The sequence below is a fragment of the Alligator sinensis genome, unplaced genomic scaffold, assembly GCF_000455745.1.
Source record: "Alligator sinensis unplaced genomic scaffold, ASM45574v1 scaffold299_1, whole genome shotgun sequence".
Classification (NCBI taxonomy): Eukaryota; Metazoa; Chordata; order Crocodylia; family Alligatoridae; genus Alligator; species Alligator sinensis.
In genome coordinates this window covers 2,654,265-2,678,503 of record NW_005841981.1, presented here as the reverse complement: position 1 = coordinate 2,678,503, position 24,239 = coordinate 2,654,265, and the positions used below count along the sequence as shown (strand labels likewise).

Here is a 24,239-nt window from a genome sequence, read left to right as displayed (position 1 = left end):
TCTCAAAAACAAAGCTGTGACGTAACTCTGTGAACCTCCCTGTTTTTCTTCATTCATCTGTGTAATGTGTCTGGAAGGGGAGGGGAGGGAACTGTGGCAGGGAGCCAGAAGGCTCTTGCCCCTTTAAGAAGCTACTGCAGGCTTAGCTGGCTGTGGGGCCACAGCTGCATGAGCACAGGCTGGACCTTGATTGACAGGGAAAACCCTGTGCACAGCTGGAGAAGGCAGGTGACCAAGAGGGGGTATGGCTTCCAAGCATATAAACCCAGGGCCTGAGCCACAGCACACAGTCTGGCTCTGCATGCTGAAGGGTGAGGAGCTTCTGAGGGAGATGCTTGCGAATGAATTAGCACAGGGGTTGGCAACCTGGACACATGTAACAAAGCATGGCACACAAAGCCATTTTGCTCAGCACGCTATATCTGGCTCAGGCTCTGGGCAGCTGCCACCAGCCATGGAGCCTGGGCTGCTTGCAGCAGGCGACAGGGACACTACAAGCCCTGCTGTAAGCAGCCTGGGCTCTGTACCAGGCGCCAGTTGACCAGAGCCTGGGCCAGATGTCAGCAGGCAGCCACAAGCCTGGAAGCGGCTGCAATGGGGTCTGCAGTCCTGCCCTAGTTCATTCCCACAAGTACCTTGCGGACTACTGCATGGAAGGGGCCATGGTCGTGCTCCACCACCAGGGGCTGCACACCCATGAAGCCTGGAACCCCCATGTAGGGCAGGGGTTTGGGGGGGGGGAAGGTGGGGTATGTTCCCATCCCTGTCCTGCCAGGCCCAGATGCAAAGGATGGGGAGCTGTGTGTGTGCTCTTGACTCATGCAAGAGGGCTCTGACCCCCACTGCCCCCAATCTGTGTCTTCTGGGGATGAGACAGGGCAGCCCTCAGGCCTTTCCATGGGGCCAGGAAAGGTGCTTGTGGGCAAGGGCAGTGTCACAGGGCCAGCTGCCCTAAGCAGTCCCAAGGTGGCTCCTCTTCCTACACTCTAGCACAGTGAGCCAGTTCCCCCCAGCAGGCCAGTCCCCAGACCCTGCCCCTGGAGCTGGGCTGCTGCCACGGGATAGCATGGACCTCCACCATGTCACTTATCCCCATCACAGCCTGGCTAGGTCCAGCAGGTGTTTGTGCTATCCCTGTGCAAACTGCACATGTGGCCAGTGCCCAGTCTGCAGTGGGAAGGGGCCAGGCTCCTCTCCCCATGCCCTGTGCTCCATGCCCTGGCCCCTCCCCTGCCATGCTTCTGGAGGTATGCCTGCAGCCGCTGCCTGCCACAAGTGGGGTTGGGGCTCCAGACCCCAGTGCAGTGGCTTGCAGACTTGTGGCTGCTTGCAGCAGGCAGCCGTAAGCCTACAAATGCTGCACCAGGGCCATAGCTCCAACCCCATTCATTGCTGTCAGTGACTGCACATGCACCTCAGGGCAGACAGTGGGGAAGGGGCCAGGGCTTCAGTGGCAAGCAGCCTTGCCCCAGAGCAAGGGACGGCATGGGCCAGAGGCCCAGAGAACAGGCAAGGCTGAGGCCACAAGAGCTGGGCCCAAATTGGTGGGCCAGGGGTGGAGGCCAGCAGCCAGAAGAAATGGAGGCTAAAGCCAGGAGGACTGAGGCCTCTGCAAGGGATGGAATGGTATACAGAGGTATGAAACATGGGTGTAGCTTTAGGGGTGGAAGGAGGCCACAAACTTAGCCCTTAAGGAGAGTAGGACAAAAGGAACCGGCATGGAGACAGGAAGAGAGAGCACCTTAGGCTCACCAGCCTCTGGGCAGCCTGTCTTCATCAGGTTTTACAACGAGACATGGCAGGTAAGAAATCAGGATGGCATCTTGGGAGGCAATGACAAGAGCCAGGCAGGGTTGAGGTGACCACTAGGGGCATTACAGCAACTCCTGGAACCTCACCTGTTATGCTCCTTCATACACTCTCTAAGTGATGTGTTTTTCAATGTTTACCCTGCTGCTCAGTGGGTGCATCTACATGCTCATTAATGCACCTTAGATACTGCGCATTTAGCTTAGTACTCACTTAAAGTACTAACTAAATGCTCAGTACCTAGAGTTACTATGCATTAGCGCCGGCGTACAGTTATTTAGTGATGCTTACTGGGCATTAGCCTAATAACACTGTGCAGCAGGTTATTAGCACAGTTTGTGCTGTGATGTGCTTAGTAAGTAAGCGTCTAATATAGATGTGCCCAGTCACTTGGAAAAATTGCAAATTGGGCAATGCAGAACAAAACAAATGACTACATCCTTGCTTTCTGCCCCTTTCCCCCCAAAGGAGAAGTGTTATGCTAAATTAGCATTTCAAAATTAATTTTAAATGTTTATTTTTATAATAATAAAGGTTACTCGGCTAAGTTAAAAAAAGCCCTATTTGGTTTTCTTCACGTGGTCCAAAAGCAAATTCTTCCACATATCAGAAGGTGGCAGCACTAGCCTGAACTACAGCAGGTGTCATCCATAGAATATTATAGATGTGCCACTAACACCTCAGATTAATAATAATGCCTCCGGTCTCAACAATTTTTACTGTCTGTTGCTACATGTTGCACCTAAAAGTATTCTGTCCAAATTCATGCTATACAATTGCACTTCAGTCTCAGAAACTTTTACCATCTATTGCTACAGGTAACACTTAAAATTATTATACCTGAAAGAGACAGAGGAAAAATGCTAGTTAGTGTGTTTATTCTCTGCGGTTGAGGCACTTAGTATATATGTTTCATTTAATAGTTTTTATTTAGTCATTCAGTTTCTCTGGCCTCTGTCAGAGTTTGTAAAGCAAAAGGGGAAAGGAAATAATTAAAAAAAAAAAAGATAAGAAAACAGTAAAAATTGGCAGTGGGATTTGGGGGCAGGCATTGAATCCAAAAACTATTTGAAATTCTCTAGTTCTTAAATTCTCAGTGTCCCTTTCCACTTGTCAAAGCCACACCCAAGAAATGATATTGTCTTTAGTACTGTACATATTTCAGAATAAAATTATTCAGTAATGATTAGAGTTTTTGTAAAAGAGGATATTTCTCATGCTCTCTGTGTGAATGTTTATATGTGTGTATCTTTTATTCACAGACAACAACTGGATATAAAAGTGGTTTTAAAGAAGCCAGTGCACAAAAGAAATGGTTAACCTTTTCTGGACCCGTCCCACCACACACAACTTTTACGAAAACCAAAAAAACCCCAGCGGGATAGGTCTTTCTGTCCTTTTATCTGGCAAAAACCCAGACTTCTGACTGATTTGAGAGGCAGTTATCTTGAGGAAGGACTATAAAACTTAGTCCAATTTAAACAAGCCCAAAATAAAAACTGTTTTAATAATTCCTCTATAATACAGCAGGGGGAAGCAAAGCAATGTAGGAATATTAAGTAGATATCTTAATATTTATTCTTTTAAAACATGTCAAAATTCATGCTGTACAATACCTCCACAGATTAAGCAGATGGCACTAAGTAGGCCTGTTTCTGTGTCATCCATTTCCAAAGGCAGGAGCTGATTGGCAAATGTGAACACAAGGTCAGTTAGTGGACCAAATCCAGCATTGTGCATCTGAGTTCGGTTTAGGGTAAGGCCATCAGAAAATGTCATCGTGTCCTGCTCTGGGGTGTATCTCGTGCAAATTCTAAGGATCTGTGGAGGAAAAAGAACAACATTTTAAGTATTCAGTCTATAAAAGGTTTGTCAAGAAGAGTAATAACTTTTGTGACATAACAAACTGCTGACAAAGCTATAGTATACATCCTTTGTTCCAAAATACTTATTTCATAAGCTTAAGTGTTTTGCATTATCAGTAACTTTCATTATGACAAACAATACAGATACACGGTCAAAATTCCAAATTTTCCCTCTGGCTAGTTCCTATTTAAGAAATGCAGTATTTGTGCATGTCTCAACTGTATGTTTTAAATAGTGGCCGATACCAGCCTATATAAGTGCCCTTACACTGTCGCTTTGGCCCTTGCCAGACTATCATGGGCCTACTACCAGCAAAGCCATACCCAAACCTTTGGTTTCTGCCTTTTATTGTCTTTTTGTGTCCATTGTGAAGAATGGTGCTACTCCTCAAAAATCTCTACAAAATATGAAGAATAAAAAAACCCATCTCTTCTTGGCCTGTCTCATATGGGCATCTGAGAGTTGAGGATTTAGGAGGAAGCTGGGGAGGCAAGGAGGGAAAAGGAGAAAAGGTAACAGACCCTCGTGGAACTGCGGGGAACAGGCAGACTTAAGAGCAGCAGGGCTACTTTTACCACCTGCCCACAGTTGGCTATTCAGGAACCAGCAGATCCAATATGTCGACGGTTGCCATGGGGTTGATGGGGTAAGTAAAACAACAAAGGCAAGAGCCCAATTGCTATTTTTAGAATAAACACAGACTACTTCCATCACAACCAAATACACCAATAAATGCTGAAGAGGCCTTCATCCACTGTCACAGTCCTGACTAGTTGCCTTAGATTGCTGCTCTTCCTGAGAGACTGTTGGGCCTGGTGGCTGGTGAGGGGGCATGCAGTGCAGAAATGCTAGTTCTGGTGAAGTGTAAAAGCAGTTTTCACATCTAACAAGTACTGTCTTTTCCAATGGGATGTTGGGCTGTCATCACAAAACAACCTGGGTTAGGGCAGTTGTTTAATTCATTTAAATGAAAAACATGCTCTCTTTTGATCAAGGGGTTTTTGTATTCTGTTAGTTTAAAATTAATTATGTGATGATGCTTGACTACAGATACATTCAACAATTCAAACCTGTCCCTGCTTCTCTTTCACATCACTAGGATTCTTGCCATTGGGGTTAGAGAGGCAAGGATCTGGACCCATTGCTACCTCTCATTTTCCTCTCATGATGTAATCAGACACCCGCTTAGTGCCTGAAGTCATTCCTCTTCTTCCCCCTGTGTAAACCTCTTCAGTCTGCCCTGACTCTTCCTGATTTTGAAAGCACCTCAGCTGGTGCTATTCTGGAGTTGATTTATGGGTCTCTTCCCAACTGGTTGTATTTGCTATCTCTGAACTTTGGTGCTTTTCCTTTGCCAGAAGTTTGCCTCTGTGCTTGTTACTGACTTTGATCCCCGCACATGGCAGCATGCAGCACTGCCAACAGTCTGTAGCACTGGCCCAACTTTTTCTTCCCTTATGATATCTGAGTGTCATAACCTCCTCACCAGCCAATCACCATCCAGAACTCATCAAGGTTTGCAAGTTTTCTTACTTTGCCCTGTGTAACAATCAGAATGCTAGCAATCCTGATTGGTTGGTGAAGAGGGGCATTTTCCTGCTCTTGGTAGTATTGTTCTTTAAAAAATGAGGCAGTATGGTTTCAGTGATGACTAAAGCCAACCATGACTGACCCTTGGAAAGTAGACCAGTCTGCTGGAGGATGGGGCTTCATGTCTTTAAAAATGAAGACATGGGGGAAAAAAAATGAATGCATCTGTAAAACATCTGGAATGCTCTGCATTTGACTAGTAAATGCTGCCAGGGGAATGCACCGGTATTACACTGTACTCACAGTTGAGGTGTGGGTGCCAGGTATTTCATGAGACAGAGCTCATACTTTGCAAGACAAAACCACCTATACAGAGATTCCTTCAGCCGTGCATACGGCTATGCGGTTGCTGAGCTGCTACTGAACAAGGTTGTACGGTTCAGTGTAAAAGTGGTGCTGCCCATTATTATTCAGGTGACATGTCCTGAAACATATTTTCGACAATTTCACAATCCCACCCCCTTTAAAACTGAAAATAAATCAGACAAAGGCAGTTGTTTAGTTGGCTAAGATCAGCCATATACTGTCTTCATAATGCTACCTTATTAGGGCTTGACGCTGTTTATTTCCTGTACAGCCAGCTTGCTTTGTTTTAAAGCCTCAACAGAAAAGATTTACACAAATATAACTCAGCACAGAGAGAGTCTTAATTATTTCTATAGCTACAGAGGCTCTTACTCAGAGGCTCTCACATACTTGGCAGCTGACCAATCTGCGGCTGGTACTTTTACTTTCATCCCAACCTGGCAACAAGGTTCCAAATGAGTGAGGAGGAGACTCAGGAGGAAATGACATTTAAGGGGCCTACAGAGAAATTGCCCTCTGTTTTTAAATCACCTACTAAAAGACTTATGCCACTGTCTTTCCACATAAGGCCCTTCCCTCTATATTCCAGGTTAATAATGGTCTCATCCCATGCATGGGGTTAATATGTCCAAGTACAAAGACTTAAATGGGTCAAAGAAATTTTTCTTTGCATTAAAACGTAATCTTAACTTTCCGTTTTATTTAATGACCAAGAGAGGGGAAGTAAATACAACTATGTGGAAGAACAGAAGTAAGTCTGATTCATTCATGCCACTCCAAGCACTCCTCTGGCCATAGGCCACCCCGCTTATGCATCTGCTAATCTATCAGCATTGTTAAGATATTGTTAACTGTGAATTTACTCCATTCTATATTTCAGAGTTAGGAGCAGACATTAACAGACTACAACATTATATTGTCTATAGATAAAATCCAAGAATAAAACAAGCTTTGCCAAACTTATACCATGTGCTGCAAGGAACCTGGCAACATTAAAGGATTCCTTTTCTTAAATCATCTTGAAATGACATTTTAAAAAAGATTATAAAATGACCTGCAGAAATAGCATCCACCGGTTTCCCCAGGGCTGTCCTTCCCTCTTCCTTGGTGCTTACAAGGAAAGCAGGGGCTGCCACTGTATTTTGTAGGGAGCCCAATGCCATCAGCCTGCTCTACGACCCCTGAAGCTTGGCTTTCTCTCTTCTGCAATACGCTGGAATCTGATGGAGCAACCAGTTCTTCTGTGTCTTCCAAATTCCCCTATGTAATCCCACAATAGCTTGCTACTGAGCTAGGAGACAGGCCATTTCAAACACTTTTTTAACAGTATGCTGCTTGTGTCCTTCACACAGACATGTAAAACATTGCACATTAATTAATCATTGCTAAGCTCTTTTTCAGGCTAACTCCCAGTGCCCCAGTGAAGTCCATATCAACTTCATGTTCACTGCAGAACATATGGGGAATGTCAGTCCTTTTAAACGGAGAAAGATACAGATTTCTTATTTTGAGCTGAACCACTGTCTAGAAAACATCCTCTTCACATCTTTAATATTGTTTAGATTTTGGAAGACAGCCAAGTATTTTAGTTGTCACACTGCAGTAAAATGCCACCAGCAGGCAAAAATAAGGGTTTTATCCATGATTAAAGCATCCTTTGTTTTAAAGAATATTTTTTATCTTCAAATATCTGGAAGCCTCATGAGACAATTACAGATAGCAGAAAATATGTGCTACACAAAAGGAAAAAACATCCAGAAAGCTCCATTTACAACATATCGCTGCAGTAAAATTGTTTCCACTTTCAAACAGAGGTTTAAAGGCAGCCTCAACTTTCAGAAATAGTTCCCACTGTTCAACTAGTTTAGTAGTGCAAGTTTCCCGAAAACAGAAGCCACAGCAGGTGCTTTTCCTAAAAATGCATGTTCACCCAACTGCTGGTTTGTATTTATTATTTTGCACATGCCTTTCTATGGTTACTGCATGGGGTTTGACAACCCCAAAAAGAAGAATGATGATTTTGGGGATCAGCGCTGAGAAATTATTACTCCTTGTACCATAGAAATGAAAATGGAGTTAGCATTGCTTCACACCCATGGACAACAATAGACAGAACTACGGAATAGCCGTAGTCTCACCACTGTTAAATTTGTGAGCAAAAGAGCTGACTAACCAACCAAACTTCCCTCCACGAACTCTGCCAAAATTAAACCAATTTGCCTGGATTTGTGTGTGCGTGACCCTGTTTGTTTATGGATGAGCAGTTGAACCATTCAGACAGAAATGATAAAAATCAGGCCCAGTCACTTCTACAAAGATTTATTTTAGTAACATTTTATGCTTAAAATTATTGGTTTTGGTTTGGCACTATTTACACCAACCTCAATGAGAACTGGTGCCTTTAATTCTTGTAAAGCCTAGTGTTTGGAAAAGAGAGACTGCAGTAAATAATAATTCCTCACCCTACCTAATGGAGTTTATGAAGTTCCTCACCGTAGTCCACCTGGCGTGTGGTAGCTAAATTACAGACACAACACACACAGTCTGAAGGATCCCAGGGTGTAATCATGTTAGCAGAACTGGACTTAACGCAATCTACTAAGACTATTTTCATCTAAAAGTATTTGGACCCTCTCTGCTACGACTACAACCAGGCTGTAAGGTGGTGCTCAAGAAGTGGGAGGAGGTCCTTGGAGGTAGGAGGACCTTGAATGGATGCAGCAAAGAAGAAAATCAGAGCAATGCTGGAGCTCCTGTCCTTCTTGGTCCACTCAAGACAGAAGTAGCATCCACAATGGATTGGGGAACCCCTTTTCTCTGCCATACCCCAAAATGGCAGAAGTGGGGTAGTGGCAGGAGACTGGAAAGGAAGAACGTCCTAGGCTAGGCTGTCTGAGAGTCCCAACCCATACAAAGGAAGACAGCAGCATGACAGCACAGCCCATCCCTTCTAATCATCTCTGTCTGGTTGGTCACTCAATAAGTGCCACAAAGCAGGCTCTGTCTCTCTGCTTTCCTCTCTGCACCATTTGGGCAAGACTGGTCTCATCATACCCTGCTACTTGGAAGAAAGGAAGAACCAGAGAGCTTAGGGCAGGTTGTTTTGAAAGGGGATGATCCCGAGTCAGTCCAGCTGCCAGTGCAGAGAGGAGAAAAAACTAGCCGATCACTCCCAGAGTGGGGACGCTTCCAGCAGAAACCCAGGAGTACACCTAGCAGGACACTTTCCTGTGGACCAGAGTTTTGTCAGCAGATTTATGGAACCTGAAATGGTTCATGCAAAACAGCCTGGGTTTAAGCAGCCTTTGCTTGTTTGGTGACTAGGTTAGTTTTCTTTCAAAGCTCAAGTTTTCCTTACTAAAATGAAGGTAAACGCCAGCTGCGAAAAAATGTGATCCCACTCCATGTCTGTATTAGACAAGTAACAGCAGATGCCGTTTGCTGCATTCCCAGAGCAGGAACAAAAGTAGAGGCAGAGAAAGGAACTGACACGTCAGGCATGCCCTTGAGCTGCCCTCTGCATGCACTACACTGCTCCCTCAGACGAGCAACGCAGCTCCTCCTCCTTCCTCCCTCCACAATAACTACAGCCATTTTTAATATGAAAAGGAAACAACAAAATAAACAGGGGTGACAGTGCCTGGAGTGAATGAGCAGTATGTATGGGAACAACGTGGTGCAATGCACAGGTAGCAAACGTGCTCAATAGGCATACAGCACATATATTTGCATGTGATGTGCATATAGCACACGCAGCAGGCTGTCTGCCTTCCGAGTGCTGCAGAGGAGCTTGTATAAACGCAGTGTATACGCACAAGTGTACAGCAAACCCAATATGCCTATTATTACGGATCATGTGGTGTGGTGTATGCATAGTCTGGCCATTTGCACAGGTTGTGTGTATACAGTAGTAGAGCCGAGCCAAGCCCGCTCGACTCCACACTCCACAAAGCAGGCTCTGTCTCTCTGCTTTCCCCTCTGCACCATTTGGGCAGGACTGGTCCCATCATACCCTGCTACTTGGAAGAACGGAAGAACCAGAGAGCTTAGTGCAGGTTGCTTTGAAAGGGGATACGACCCACAGTAGTGTGGAGCCAAGCCCGCAACGCCATGCACTGCCTCGGGAAGCACATTGGCTGTGCCTGGACCTGGACCAAGGAGCGCCAGGAGCTGGAAGTCTCCCTGCAACCAGCCCCGCACGCCAACTGTGTCACCGTGATGCCCTGCATGAGGACCTTCCTGGTTCCTGAAGGACACCGTCCAAAACAAGTACGCCAGCGACCTGAGGGCCAAACCCGACCAAGGTAAGGTCTTTGATGTCACCTTGAAGTGGGACTCCAGCAACCACTTCATGCCCAGTGGGAGCTTTACATGCTTCACGGACCAGTGCTTCGTCCACTGCACCCGCCACAACTGCCTACCTCTGAACGGGGCTATCTGCTTCAGCCACCGGGACAAGACGTGCCAACGGTGCAGTATGCGGTAGAGACCCTCCCTCACGTGCTGTGCAGCTGCAGACAACGCTGTCCAGGACCGCCTGGTGAGGGCCATCCCAGCCACAGTGGGGGAGATCTCCATGAACTGCATCGTCCCGGGTTGTGAGAGCCAGATGCAACCTGACATCGTGATCACCAACGAAAAGGCCAAGAAGGCCGTGACCATGGATGTGACCATCCCCTTCGAGAACCGGCACCAAGCCTTCACCAATGCCTGGGCTCGCAAGGGGGACGAAGTATGCCCCACTGGCCGACATCCTGAGGGGCTGCAGCTATGACGTGACGGTCGATGCACTCATCGTGGGAACGCTCAGAGCTTGGGACCCCAGTAACGAGAGTATCCTGCGTACCTGCTGCATCTCCCGCCGCTACACCAAGCTGATGCGCTGCCTCATGGTGTCCAACACCATCTGCTGGTCCCACGACATCTACATGGAGCGCATCACAGGCCACCACCAGTACTCTGACCCCATCAGACGGATCACCACCAGACTGGACCCAGAGGGGATCACCTGAACCCTGCTCTGCACCAGATGGACTTCACTTCGAGAAGATTCTTCAGCAATGGACCACCCTGCTCCACCTGAAGAGGACCCGTGCGATGAGACTCTATATGGACTGAGACACTTTCTTTGACCTACTTCCTCCACCACTGCGGACCATGCAGGCGAACCCCTTCCCTCTCCTTCCCCCTTCCCCCCACCCCTGGGCTTAGTTGGCTAACATTGTATTTTCTGTAACCTAGTTGTGTTCCCCTCCTCGCCCCCATCCCTCTAATGTTAGTCTCTCACTCTGGCGATTTGTATTTCCCTACTGGCTTTGTTATCTTTTTGGATTCACAATCCTAAACATCTACTAATAAAATTCATTCTGTGTGCAACTGCAAAAGAAAATAAGGCATCTGAAATGAACCCTTAAAAATAGGAGGAAAACAACCATAGATTATCAACACATTTCTATTTTACTTCCACATGTATGCAGGTTTAATATGTTGGGCATTTCGCAGACACTGAGGCCGCATCTACACAAGACACTACTGTACAGTGGTGTTGGGCACAAACTGTGACACAATGCGACTGTGTAGTAGTAACGAGCTACTGCGTAGTAGTGTCAGAAAAAACACCGTGTGGGGACACTACTGTGCAGTCTGCTGCTCATGTAGATACGGCCTGCATGTAGTGCACACTGTGGCTGGTAACAATGTTATCCCTTCTTTTGAAACAGTGCAAAAACAGTTACATAAACAGGGAAAAAAAGTTACATGAAACAGCTGGGACTACTACTTGTAACAGCTTCTCCATGCTCAGTTTGCCTTTTAGTGAAGAAGAGAGGGAAGGAGAGGTGAGCAGATTGCTCCAAAGGACATGGTTCAAGATAACCTTTCCAAGCATGGCCTGAAGGCTCCATATGTCCTGAAGCTTGTGAATGGAAAGCTTCCTTGTGTGGTACATCACTGCTTCAAGTGCTGGATCTTTCTATGTACTTACATAGTTAAAGTAATTTATTTCACTATTTCCAAGTTAAAAACACGTATGACTTTGTACTGTCTAGCCAGGAATATTTTACCCAGCCATCTGATTCAAGGCAGGGGTCATATGAAAGCATAAGATAAAATAAGGGCTAGAATTCCTTATTTAGTTGGGGTTCTAAGACTTTTAGACCCTAAGACTTTCTTTAAAGTTTGGTAGGCTGTTAACTTACAGAACATGTGCAACTAGCCAAGCCATTAGGAACCCATATGACATAGAGGTACAAGCCTCTGCTCCTCAGTGGCGAGGAAGGGTTACATTTTTATCTTAAACACTCAGAATTACAAAACCATTTTGTCTGACGGCTACTGAGGATTCCTAGAAAATGAGAGGTTTCTGAAAAGCTCTGGTTGTGGGGTGTATAGTTAAGTTACAGAAACTCTCTCTGTACCTTCTTTTGCGGCAATCTATTAACTGTTTGTTACTTAGAGCTCACAGCTGTAAATCAATTCTCTTCCCTTATCTCTGGCAGAATATGCTTGAGACAATGTCATACTTTATAAATTACTGTATGCCTCCTGGTGTAAGAGGAACTTAACTTTGTCTTATCATAACAGTGTTAACAATGACAGGCATGCAATTGGTAATAAATGGCGATGTCTTGTGGAAAGACCACACACAATAATAATGAGACACTCCAGTATGAATGAAAGCCTGTAAGCAAGGGGACAACGAGAGGTGAATCTTGGGAACTACAGGGCAACCTCCACGTTTCCTTTTTTATGGGCCAGAGAATAATCTCTCTCCCCCTCTGTCTCTGTTTCTCCTATATATCAATGTCACCCATAAGAGATCTTTCAAAACAGCTTTTGACAAAACAAGAAGAAAAGGTCAGTGCAGTTAATATTCGCCTCAATATGATTTTGTTTGAAGTGGTGCATGTGCAGAGATTCCTGTGATTAATTACTGTAACTGCAAATTCTCTAGAATAAACTGCTGGCTGATGCCAAGCCAAATACATCCAGTAGCCATCCAACAGGGGGCTTCTCTGGCTGAGGACGGAGCTGTGTTCACTCCAGGTTTCCAGAAGGAACACAGCGGGAAATCAGGGAAGGGGGTTGGGGGGTTTTCCAAGCACACTTTGTGCTTTCCATTCAGTTTTACTGTAACTGTGTTTAATAACAAGCGGGTCACTGACATTTCAAAGGCCCCTTTGCACTGAGGATCGCGTAGCACTTTCCAAACAAGCAACTGTTATGGCACTCTCTGGATGAAAAATGGGTCAGTGTTTTTATCCCCAGGTGGCAACAATTAAGACGTTGGGAGATGAAGTAACTTGCCTAAACTACCAGAGTTCACTGTGTTCATCAGGAATAACACTCTGAAGTTCTCCTACCCCATTCTCTGCCGCAGAACACGCTCCCTCCGATTCCATATTTCAACTAAGCTCAGCATTTTTGCAAACAATGTGCATTATGTTAATTCAATAGTATTTCACCACTGTGAACTTCAGCCCTACCAAAAGGCAAGGGGGCCTCAATACCTAACCTCCACCTCGGTTCAGCTGATTCCGTCAACGCAACATGGGAAAATCTAGGTCTGAAGATTTATCATTTTGCCCTCTTCATTACATCTGGGGCTTGAGAGGCACGGGCCGCTCTCAGGGAACTGAACCGTCTTCCAACACAGAGCTGCAGCTGTAGTTTTGAAAATCAGATCCCACATACAAAACAGTGACATGGGGAAAGAAATCAATCATTCTCACTATCCCACAGATACACTAGCTGAAGTTCTGCCCCTCATGCAGCCGCACTCAAATCAACAGAACCCAGAACAGAGCCCGTACTCTGAAAGAGGCAGGCTTTCATTTCCTTGTCCTTCTCCCACATTACTGCATTCCCTCACGGGGTGGGTTAAAAGTCTACTCTCAGTTCTGCCAGACTATTCCATCAGGTTCACTTGTAGCAGGACAACTGGGCAGAGAATCTGACTTAGTGCAGCATAAAATACATCTCTGAAAGCAACAGCAAATTATAAAGGAAAGATACATACCAATATGTCCAGGCAGGCTGCTTTAAGGAGAGTTATTTGGTCTGCAATGGTCAAGCTTGTAAAGCCAGGCAGTCGTTTTGCAAATTCCACTATTTTAATAATGCACTTTGTAGCCAGTTCACTGAATTTGTCCCAAAGCCCAAGGTCCAGTCGAACCCGATGTTCTGCGCTAGAGTTCTGGAGAGACGGGAGGGCATCATTAATCAATAGTCATCTCTTGAGTAAAGTTAAACACAACACCACAAACACTATTCTTGCTTGAAGTGCTTTCTATTAACATTCCAGGCATTTTCTGCAAAGTTTGCTGTTGGGATGCTGCTGTTTTTAAATTTGGATTAGTCTGTTAAAAATTCCTTGGATAGTTCTATGTTACTTATGATTACAGAGGCCATCTGTATACAGAATACAAATGAACTTAAACATTTCCAAATGCCAATGCTATCATTCTTCCCTGCCATTGTATAATAAGTGCATTGAGAGAGAGAGACAATCTGCAGTTGCACCCCAGAAAATAAAATGAACAGCGGAACATGAATATTGGTTCCTCATCTGGAAAAAGCAGCCAAATATTTGGAACATAGTTTCACATACTTAGGGTCTTAGCAAATTAGTTCTACTTAATTTATCTTCTCTGTCTCTCTGCAAAGGTTTTCATTTTCTCAAGAGAAAGTCCCTCATGAATTAGAGAAAAGCATTTCTTTACAGAACACTACAACTCTCCCTCACTGTGGGAAGCACTGTGCAATGTTTAAAGCCATATCTTCATTTAAGAGTATGAAGTTCAGAATTTGTTAGAAAATACTCTAAAAGGAAATATCCCTTCACTGATTGTGTACTTCTACAGCCACAAACACAGGATTCAGACTAATCTCTCTCTTTGCAGGTCATATATAGTAGGACATTTATCCCTTCAGTGTGGACATGTGATTTCAGGATTTTAAATAGAGAAGAGTGTCACTTTACCCTTAAAAAACGTGAGTTAACGCTAACGTGGACGTCATCTGAGAACTGGCCAATTTCCAGGATCTGGAAGTGAGCTTTATCTACTAAGGCACTCTGTTCTGGAAAGAAGGACTTTTCTATCCATAGGGACTTGCAGCTGGATCAGATGCGGAAGGTGCCGGATCATGTATTTTAAGAACACTCAAAAATGCATAAAAATGAATAAGACTTTAGAGATAACCAACTGATCTAACAAGCTATTAATTTACCCTGCGGCCACATAATCCTGTTCTCAACTGCTTTGTATTTTATTCAGCAATCTTTTAAATGTCTCAAATTTTTTCCAAGTTACTTTCTATACTCCCCACAGAAGTTCCTCATCCTCAGTGGGTTTCTGTACTGTCCCCCTTCAGCTGATTCATCTTCTCTGCCACAGTGAGAAACCTATTTCAGTACAAGACAAACATGACTCTTCAAAATGTAAAAAGCTGTCACTTATGAAACGTGCCAAGGCTGACACCATTGAGAAACTAAAGTCCTGCCCCTAGCAGACAGAGGGAAACTAACTGATGCAAAATACCTTCCAACAAGGCCTTAAACTTGCTCAGATAATTTCTTATGTGGACAAAGTTAGTTCACTATTGTGAAGTCACTAGGATTTTTTTCTCTCTCTGACAACACTCCCACTCCACTTTTGCTATCAGTGATAGGCACCTCTTTCTTAGAAAATGGTTGGAGATTGCCAGCACCATCACAAAACAACTGCCTTTGGTTATTCCCCCTGGGTTCATGTTACATCAGTTATATTTGAAATAGCCTGTATTCCATTATTAATTTCCCTCAACCATTCAGTCTCCTACCTGATATAGGACTGGACTCTCCAGCTGGCTAAGACCACTTTGTTCTGAATATTTGGTGCAAAATGATCTTCAAGCAGCTAGGGAAGAATTACAAGTTAACTGACAAAAACCTCACAGAGGTAGTTGTTTCTTCCATTGCTCATGGAGCCAAGTGATCTGGCCCGTGGGGTTCCCTGTAGGCCCAGAAATTTGGTGGTGGGGGACCGGTGGCAGTGTTAATTGCTGCAGCTCTGGGAACAGTCAGACCTGGCCCCGCACACTAGATGCAGCCACAGTCCGGCTGTGCCCCAGTCATCCAGCCTGCATGCCAGAAAGATTGAGTATGACTGCCTTTCAACCTCTGCTGTAAGATGAAAGAAGATTCGTGGTAGGGATGTTTGGAGCAATGGAGAGGCAGGGGATGAAGGGGAAGTTATGGTGGGCACTCTTATCTTATCTCCTTAACTGCTCTGCTACATAGGACCCTCCACTGGTGGGAGTGCCCTTCTGCCACCCTCATGTATCCCTCACTTGCACTGGGACAAGCCCTACAGGCCACAACTGACTCCCCTGATCCCAGTCTGTCCTACAATCCTCCCCTCTGTGATGGAGGAGAGACTGAAGCCTATAACATAAGTGTGTAGCTTTAATCATCATCTGTGCCTTTTGTTCTCCTTTCAGAGAGGTAGAAATGATGGAGTGGTGTTTCTATTTATAACTCTATCCTGAGGAGTTCTTAAAATCAGCTTTATTTTTTTTTAATGACAGGAGAGAAGACAAGAGGAAATGTCTATATAACCCTAAAACTAAAGGATTGCCTTCAAGATGGCCCAAAAGTAATGGGTTAACAGTCATCGTAATGCCCTTTGAAACATTTCTTTCAGTTACTGAGTATGCATCCCTCAGATTTATTTTATTTCATCCTCAAGGACCTTGGTGAAATACAGTACATTGGGGGAAAAATAAGATCAAGATGTGCAGTCATTCAGGCTGTAATTAAATTTAATAGGCAGTTTATCCAGTTCATAGAAAGATGGCATAGCACAGAGCTACACAAAGCAGAGCCTAAAGCAGGAAATCATTTTACAATAGGGTATCCATCTGGAAAAAAAGACAGGGCATGAAACCAGCAAGTGTGAACGAAATCTTCATCAGTATCACATAGGGTTACTTTATCATGCTACACTACTGGCACAGGGAAGTTTGACATGTCTGCTATTAAAAGTAATGCACAGCAATCTTAACAAAATGTAAATCTAACTCACTATTAAGCAAACTGAAGAGAAAAGACAGTTAATAAAATACAGAGTAACTTGGTGTTTTATTGTAGTGGTTGCCAGATTCAGAGGCACCGGGTCTGAAATTGCTTATGCATTATCCCACGAATGCTGCAAATAGAAAGCTTTTTAACGTTTTATTTGGTAACGAAGGTGGCTATAAGTGTCACGGAAAACAGCTATGATTTTAGCAGCATTCCCAGATATGAAAAAATAAAATTGATTCTACATCAATGTATAGGCTGAGCAATAAAACATGGGGTTAATAAAATGCATGATAGAAACAGAACCTCTGATTAGATGTGCCTAGGGATCTCTTCTCTGCATGCTGTGAAAAAGCTTCAAACATGATGAGTTTTGCTTGGCGTTTTATTGAGGCAGTATTTCGGGTGCCTTTTCCACAAGCAGCCGTGCACATGTTTAAGGACTGTGCTTCCCATAATCCTGTACTGGTGCACATATGGTGGAACAATACTGTAATGCACCCCAGTGACATCTTTATCAGTGGAAAAGCCCAACCATGCTATGAAATCCAATTAAATGGCCATTTTTGCCACATAAATTGATCCCATTTTTTCAATCATTTTTGCTCTCCACTTCAATCTGCTCTCCCTCCACATAACAATACAGGACAAGGTACTCGTGGAAACACACGCTGTAGTGGAATCCCTACTGTCTTTAAAATCCACTTTACAAATGGAACAAGGCTCATAGGTGCCACAATGGTTTAATCAGTGACGCCTGATAGTCCTCTTTAGCAAAAGCAGCAATGCGCTCAGTCTAATGCAACTGGGATCGAGGAATTCAGTGTGTTCCTTTGTTGAGTCCCAGGGTCAAGATACATCACATTATCTCTCTAACAGTACAGCAGAGAAGTCTTGCAACTCCAAAGTGAAACAGCTACAAAGAACAAAACACCACAGGGAAGCAAATCTGTCTGCTCCCTGCTAGCAAAGAGCAATCTGGGACAACCTGAAGCAAAGGTCCACAGAGTAAAAATTATTTTCTGGTTTATCCTCCCTCTATCACGAGGCTGGATGTAACACAGCTGTAGACTTACAAATAATATCAGTCTCAGGGGACAAGCAGCATAGTTACACTCAATTATACTATAAAGTATGACATCTCTAGAGAAATTACAAAGGCACTTTCTCTTAGCTGGATGACAGTAATAAAACAGATCTATTTATAATGGACTTTTGAAATCCATTATGTTTAAACAGCTTGCTGGCTCTCATCATTGACAGAGCTGCATTTGCCATTGCCCAGCAAATGCACCTTTTAATTCAAATGATTTAGGGAATTTACTCTGAGAATAAATTCCTATGATAATAAATTTCCCAGTCATTTTAAGCAGTCTTTTTTATTATTAGGGGATTCTGAGAGAGATTGATGCACAAATTCTCTCATTCCTCTCCCAAGACGTAGCCAATTTTAAATGAAGAAAAAAAAAAATATTTCCTCCAAGATGCATGACATGAAAAAGAAATCTCCACCCCCTTGCAATGCTTGACAGGTAAAACATTTGGATACTTGTGGGCTGAGGCCTCCCATAGATTTCCTAGGGTTGCCTCCCCCTGCAGTGCTTTGTAGCTCTTTCCTCCTTGCTGTTTGGGCGCTCAGGGCCCAGGGCTCTTTATACAAAAGAAAGGAAGAAAATCCTAATCAATGAAACGCACACAGGGCTGCCAGAACCGTCAAGGAATCCTACTGCTGGAAGGTGGCTTTCTCCACCAGCATTATGTAAAGGGTGCAGGAGCAGTGACCAGTGTTGCAGGGGTGGCTGCAAACCCCTACTCCCAAATCTCCCCCCGTGCAGGCAGACCATGCCCCAGGAGCAGCAGCTGGGTCCCTCAGTCAGATAAGAATCTTCCCTTCCCTGTCCCTTTCCCTCCATGCTCAGTGGTATGTCCCCTCCCCACCCAGTCCCCCACCCCAGCCTGCTGCTGTCCCCAGTTGACCCAGGCTCCAGAGCTGCTTCTGTCCCACTCCAGCAGAGCTGCACATGGAGCCAGGTTCAGCCGGACAGTGGTGGCAGGGGCAACAGGTGGGTTTCTTTCCCCAGCGCCAGCTCCCAGCCTGGCAGGGAACACAGAGGATCAGGCAGGAGGAGAAACCTGCCCATCGCTGCTGCTGTTCCTAGCTGAGCTTGGTTGCCCATAGAGCCCAGCTGGAGGGGGTTGGAGTGGCTCTGAAGCCTCCCCCCAACTCCTGCTGCTGGGGACAGAGACAGCAGTGGGCAGAGGAGGGGATAGAGGAGGAACGGTGAGGTGCTGCTGAGCATGGAGGGGAAGGGGCAGGGGGATTTTTACTTAATCCGGGAACTGAAAAAAAGTCTCTGGCTGATGCTCCCTCAGCACTGTTGACTGTAGTGTGTGTGTGTGGCAAGAAGAGTCCATGTCACTGTGCCCCCTCTTGATCCACCCTCCTTCCTTCCACAACTCCACAGAGGAAAGGAATCTGCAACTCATCAACTCTGATCTGATCTGTTTTATTCCAATGTTTAATTCTCATCTCTAGTTAAAAAAACCATGAAGTGGTTTAAAGAACCAATCCACATAGTACAAGTGGTGAGAAAGCAGTCTTTCATAAAATGTTTAGATTCAGTGGTCTCGTTAAGAGCAAGGCTAGGCAATCTTCTGGCTGTGATATTTGGTTACTACTAATAAAGATAAGAAAATGCTAACTCTTAGCTGACACTCCTAGCTTTCCTTGGTCTTGTAACTTTTCTAAATGATGGTTAATTCCTAACTTTTAAGGATTCTTTTGGTCTCTGTATCAAATTTCTCAAAGGACACTAAAAAGCATGCAATCATACCAAACAACAGCATGCATTATCACCTAAATATTTAACCAGATTTTTTCAACAGAGCACAAGCATCCTACTAATTAAAATAGTATAAGGACTTTCTGTTTCTCTTGTACAGGGAGGCCTTTTCCAGCTTTGTTTTAGAAAACTAAGCTCAAGAAAGAAAACTAAGCTAAAGAAATGGCCTTGTATTTTGTCCTGCACATGCTGAGGTTTGGATTCACTCTATCCTCAAGTTTTACAGAGGTTCACTCTATCTTCAAGCTTTACTGCTGGAGTGAGCCAACAGCTGGGGAAACCTCACATTGTATCACTTTAATTAACCCTTTCTGATACAGGTAAGGGGTATGATACTAATGACTATTATCTGATAATTTTAGATTCCCATCTAAAATGCTAGAATAGCCAGAGCCAAATTACATAATTGATATTTAAATAACTAGCACTGTAATAATTGGGGAAGCTGTCTGCAAACAAGAAGGCCAAGTGAAAATAGTACCAATATTAAAGCACATCAATTGGGAGGGAGGAGGGTTAGGTACCTATGGTAGTATAGAAAAGATCCAGGGAGAGAGAGAATAACCCTCTCTGGGTTTCATTGTTTAACCAAGACTCATTCATCCAGACCACCATAAAGCAGCAGAGTCTGTAGCCACATTCTGCAAGTTCACTTAAAAAGTTAATAAACTCCAGAAAAACATTATACAACCACCCAAACAGGCAAGATCACATGCCTCCCAAGTCCTCTGTTTGGAATTATGTTCTGAAGCAACCCCACTCATCTCAGCCTCACATGACAGATGACCAGACCAGGTGCTTTAAGGCCCCAAAGCCAAACTAGGCTACAATTCACCTACTTATGCAGTAATGAAACACAGGATGAATTGCACCCATATTCATATAGTTTCAAGGACAAAATTATACTTTAGCATTCAATTTATAATGTGAAAATATAGCAGAGCCCGTTTACCTTTTGAGAGTTCATTAGCTACACTAAATTCTGGGAGCATAGAGACACTGTCCAGTTGTAATGCAGGGTGAACACAAAGCGATATAACTTGCTTATATTGGATGGATACAGATATGCCATTCCCGGCTAGCCAGTTTACGACACAGCCTCTAAGCATAAAACTCTGGAATGCATTCCAGTCTGAGGCCATGCATTCCAGCTGTGGACATGTGATTAGTTCTTGTATGGAAAAAAGCAAATTTCCCTAAACACAGGAAGGTTTTTCAACACTTGTCTTCCAGAAACAGTTTGATGTTTAGAGAACTCAGAGTCTGTTAGATGCTAGCGAGCTAGAGATGAATTGAGACAGGATGCATTTTTGCATAGGGAATTAAAACAGGAGATCCCTTGAAAAGCCACTCTGCAAACCCCACAGTCTTGGAGCCTAACAAGAACTTTTTGTTATGTCACCAGCTGGCTGTTTTCAAGCTCCAGCCGAGCATACTGGACAGGTCCCAGGAGAGCTGAACGTGCTTGGCCACTTCAGTAATTCCTGTTATTTAACAGCATGCCTGCATTGATTGTTTTGACTAAGTCTAACACAAGCAGGAGTAAAGAGATACTGCCAGAGAAGCATGTAGCTGTGGAGAAATTTTTTGGTTTTTTTTCCAGGGCTAATTATTTTAAACTGTTCTCAAAATCAGATGGCAAAAGTTTTTATTACAATGTTGGTGTAGCTGAAAACCTTGCACACGTGCTATTCAGTAAAATACTACTCAGTGAAGGCAACCATGACTGCACACCAGTGTTAGCGTTTTCCTCAATTAAGGCTTCAGTGTTTAAGGATGACTAAGAACTATGGCATGGGGCAGAGCACCTTATCTACAGACAGGTTTATGGTAAATCTCTAGGATCGTGGCCCCATAAGCTGATGGGAACCTCATAGCACAAGCATTAAAATCCATCCAGCCACTTTGTCCTTCCCTGAAAAGCATTCCCTTCCCTGATCTCATGGCCTAACAAAGGAGAACCTGTGCTTGCCTACTACAGGGGTATAGGTTGTAGCCGTGTTGATCTAAAGACATAGGCAGACAAAGTTCTTTGGGTAAATCTTTTATTAGACCAACTCAAATAGTTGGAAAAATTCTTCTTAGCAAGCCTACTACAGGATATTCTCCACCTTCCTCAGAACGCCTAGTACTGGCCCCGGTATAGCTAGTACTAGTCCATTCTAGAGATCCCACAGAATGATTCCTATGTTCTAATGTCTTTAAATATGACCTTGTGTATATTTAGCATACCTTTAACTGCTGCTTTTGCACACTTGGTGAATAAATGCTGCTCATTTTATGCATTGACTAACACAAACCACATAGGCACAAAGACAGACTTCAGGAGATGAAAACTTTCTCCATAGAAATTATTTTGTAAATATTTTTAGCCTCATTTGCAAAGTGGCATTTTGCAAGACAGTTTATTTGCTATGTAAGATGGAGCAGATAACCTCCATATTCCCCTTAGCCTAAGTAGTTCACCTGCATTCTCAGGAGCAATTGTTAGCCATTATCCAGTAACACTCGTAAAGCTACAAAACTACATTAGGTCCCCAGGTTAGATCCATACCAACTAGCATATTGCTTACAAAAAAATGTAGGCACATGCTGAACTTTACACATGCGAATAACCCCAGGGATTCTGAGCCCATCCATTTGCTAGGTGAAATGCTATCTCGGGGGCGGGGGATAATTATTTTGGGTTGAGGACCACTTAATGAATTTTGGTCAGCTCTCAAGGGCCACAAGGGTACACTTCTTGTCAAATTGTTAAGTCCCACCCTTTGACAGGTGTCCTGCTCCCTGGCTGCCATCTTGGGACCAGAAGTCCCCTTGCCCTGAAGGAGAGGAGAGTCCCCTCCCCTTTTGGGAGGAGAGTTTGTAGTCTTGGAACCAGAAGTCCCATCGTCACACAATCCATGATATAAGCCCACCCAACTCCAAACCCCACTCCCTTTGCCACCATGTTGGCTGCCCTGTTGGCCATTATGTTGGTCCCAAAATTACCTGCCTCCATCACATGGTCCTTGACATCAGAAAAGTCCACCCCTTGACTGGGAAAAACTGCTCCTCTGGAAGGCCTGCCTTCATGGTCCATGGCCTGCCCCCTAGGCCAGAATGCATAGGCATAACCTCTCAGGTAGTAAGGGCTTGTGACCCCTCTAACAATCTGTCCCATTGCCCTCAACCAATTGGTGGGGATTTCAGGGGCATTGGACCTTCCCAAGAATGGCGCTGAACCAATTGGAGGTCCATACACATAACATTTTCCAAAAGATATAATTTTAACAAATTATAGATAAAAACTCACATACTAAAAATCAAACATCTACTATAAAATATTTTAATTTTATTTTAAAAAATGGCTTTTGTCCTGATTTATGGTTTTTTGAGTAGTGTATATAGAGACAATTGCATAATAGCTCAGAATAAAGGCTTACTCTTGTATATTGAGCCTGGGCATGCAGGGCAAGCAGAGCTTCCTGGCCCCTCCAGGCTGGAGGCTGCAAGTGGGAGAGGAACGTCGTGGATAGACACCCTGGCCGGACCTTCTGCCTGACAGGAGCCTGGACTTCATGGATCGAGGATCTAAACCAACCCATGATCTCAGGGGTCCCTGGCTTCAGCTAGGAGGCCACAGGAGCTCCTGCAGCCAGTCTCTCCAAGCCAGGAGGATGCAGGTGCTGATGCCCCTGTACAGCTACAGCAGGACAGCCTCATGGCCCTGTCCCTGGGGCAACACAGTCCCTTCTGTGCCAGCAGGTGAAGGGCTTAGGGTTCTTGGCAGCACTGGGAAAATGCCAGGTCCCCACTTCAGGTCTGGGGTGGAATGCTCTCTCCTAGTGACTCCAATGCCACCCCCACCCCTGCTGTAGGCAGGGCCACAAACGTGTCTGTCCCTCCCACCCAGGGGCCCTGCGCTTTGGCCTGGGCCAGCCCAGCTCCTTGTCTAGGTGCTTGGGGTGGGAGGGAACTCCCATTTGGAGTGATCCAAGTCATTTCTTCCCTCCCTTTCCTGCATGACGCTGTTGCTCCTGGGTCTGCCTTGCCAACCCCCTCCCCCAGTCCTCTCCCATTCCTTTGTATTGGAGCTTGGGGGGAGGGACTAACTTGCTTCTCCCTCCTCTTCCTCCCTCCTGCTGCTGCACAAAGCATTATTCCCCCCTCTTCTACCTTCCCTGCAGCTACAGCGGGAGGTGCAGGGTGACAGTGCAGCAAGCCAAGTGTGAGGGTGGGAGCAAGAGGCTCGTTGGGGGTTCATGGGCAACAGGCAGTGGGAAGCAGGCAGCCACAGGGGCAGCATGGTGCAGGGGCAGGGGCTGCTGCATGAGTTTACGCATGGTGGTGGTGGAGAAGCAGTGTGGGAAGCAGGAGGTCCCTGCAACTGTGAGGGTCAGTACTATGGCATTGCTGGCTGAGCGGAGGCCTCTGCAGAGGCCTCAGGGTGGAGGCAGTCCAGGGGGAGCAAAGCAGCAGTGGCGTCTGCACCCCAGGACCTCTGGAGGGGCCCCCATTTGTCCAGCAACATGAGTTTACGCATGGTGGTGGTGGAGAAGCAGTGTGGGAAGCAGGAGGTCCCTGCAACTGTGAGGGTCAGTACTATGGCATTGCTGGCTGAGCGGAGGCCTCTGCAGAGGCCTCAGGGTGGAGGCAGTCCAGGGGGAGCAAAGCAGCAGTGGCGTCTGCACCCCAGGACCTCTGGAGGGGCCCCCATTTGTCCAGCAATTCCACGGCACCAACTCTCACAGCGGTGGGGTGGGGTGGGGTGGGGGGGCTGGGGG

The 24,239-nt window shown here is 45.1% G+C and overlaps 1 protein-coding gene across 8 annotated transcripts in view; it reads right to left on the bottom strand.

The window, feature by feature from the left end:
* RARB (retinoic acid receptor beta) overlaps window positions 1–24,239 on the bottom strand; it is a 563,324-nt gene that overhangs the window by 5,193 nt on the left and 533,892 nt on the right. For all 8 annotated transcript variants that reach the window (XM_006021194.3, XM_014518768.2, XM_025201021.1 and 5 more), the window contains 2 exons: window positions 13,589–13,765; window positions 3,426–3,630 (listed from right to left, as the gene is read on the bottom strand). In XM_006021194.3, the coding sequence (XP_006021256.1) occupies window positions 3,426–3,630; window positions 13,589–13,765 (382 nt within the window). The remainder of the gene's footprint in view (window positions 1–3,425; window positions 3,631–13,588; window positions 13,766–24,239) is intronic.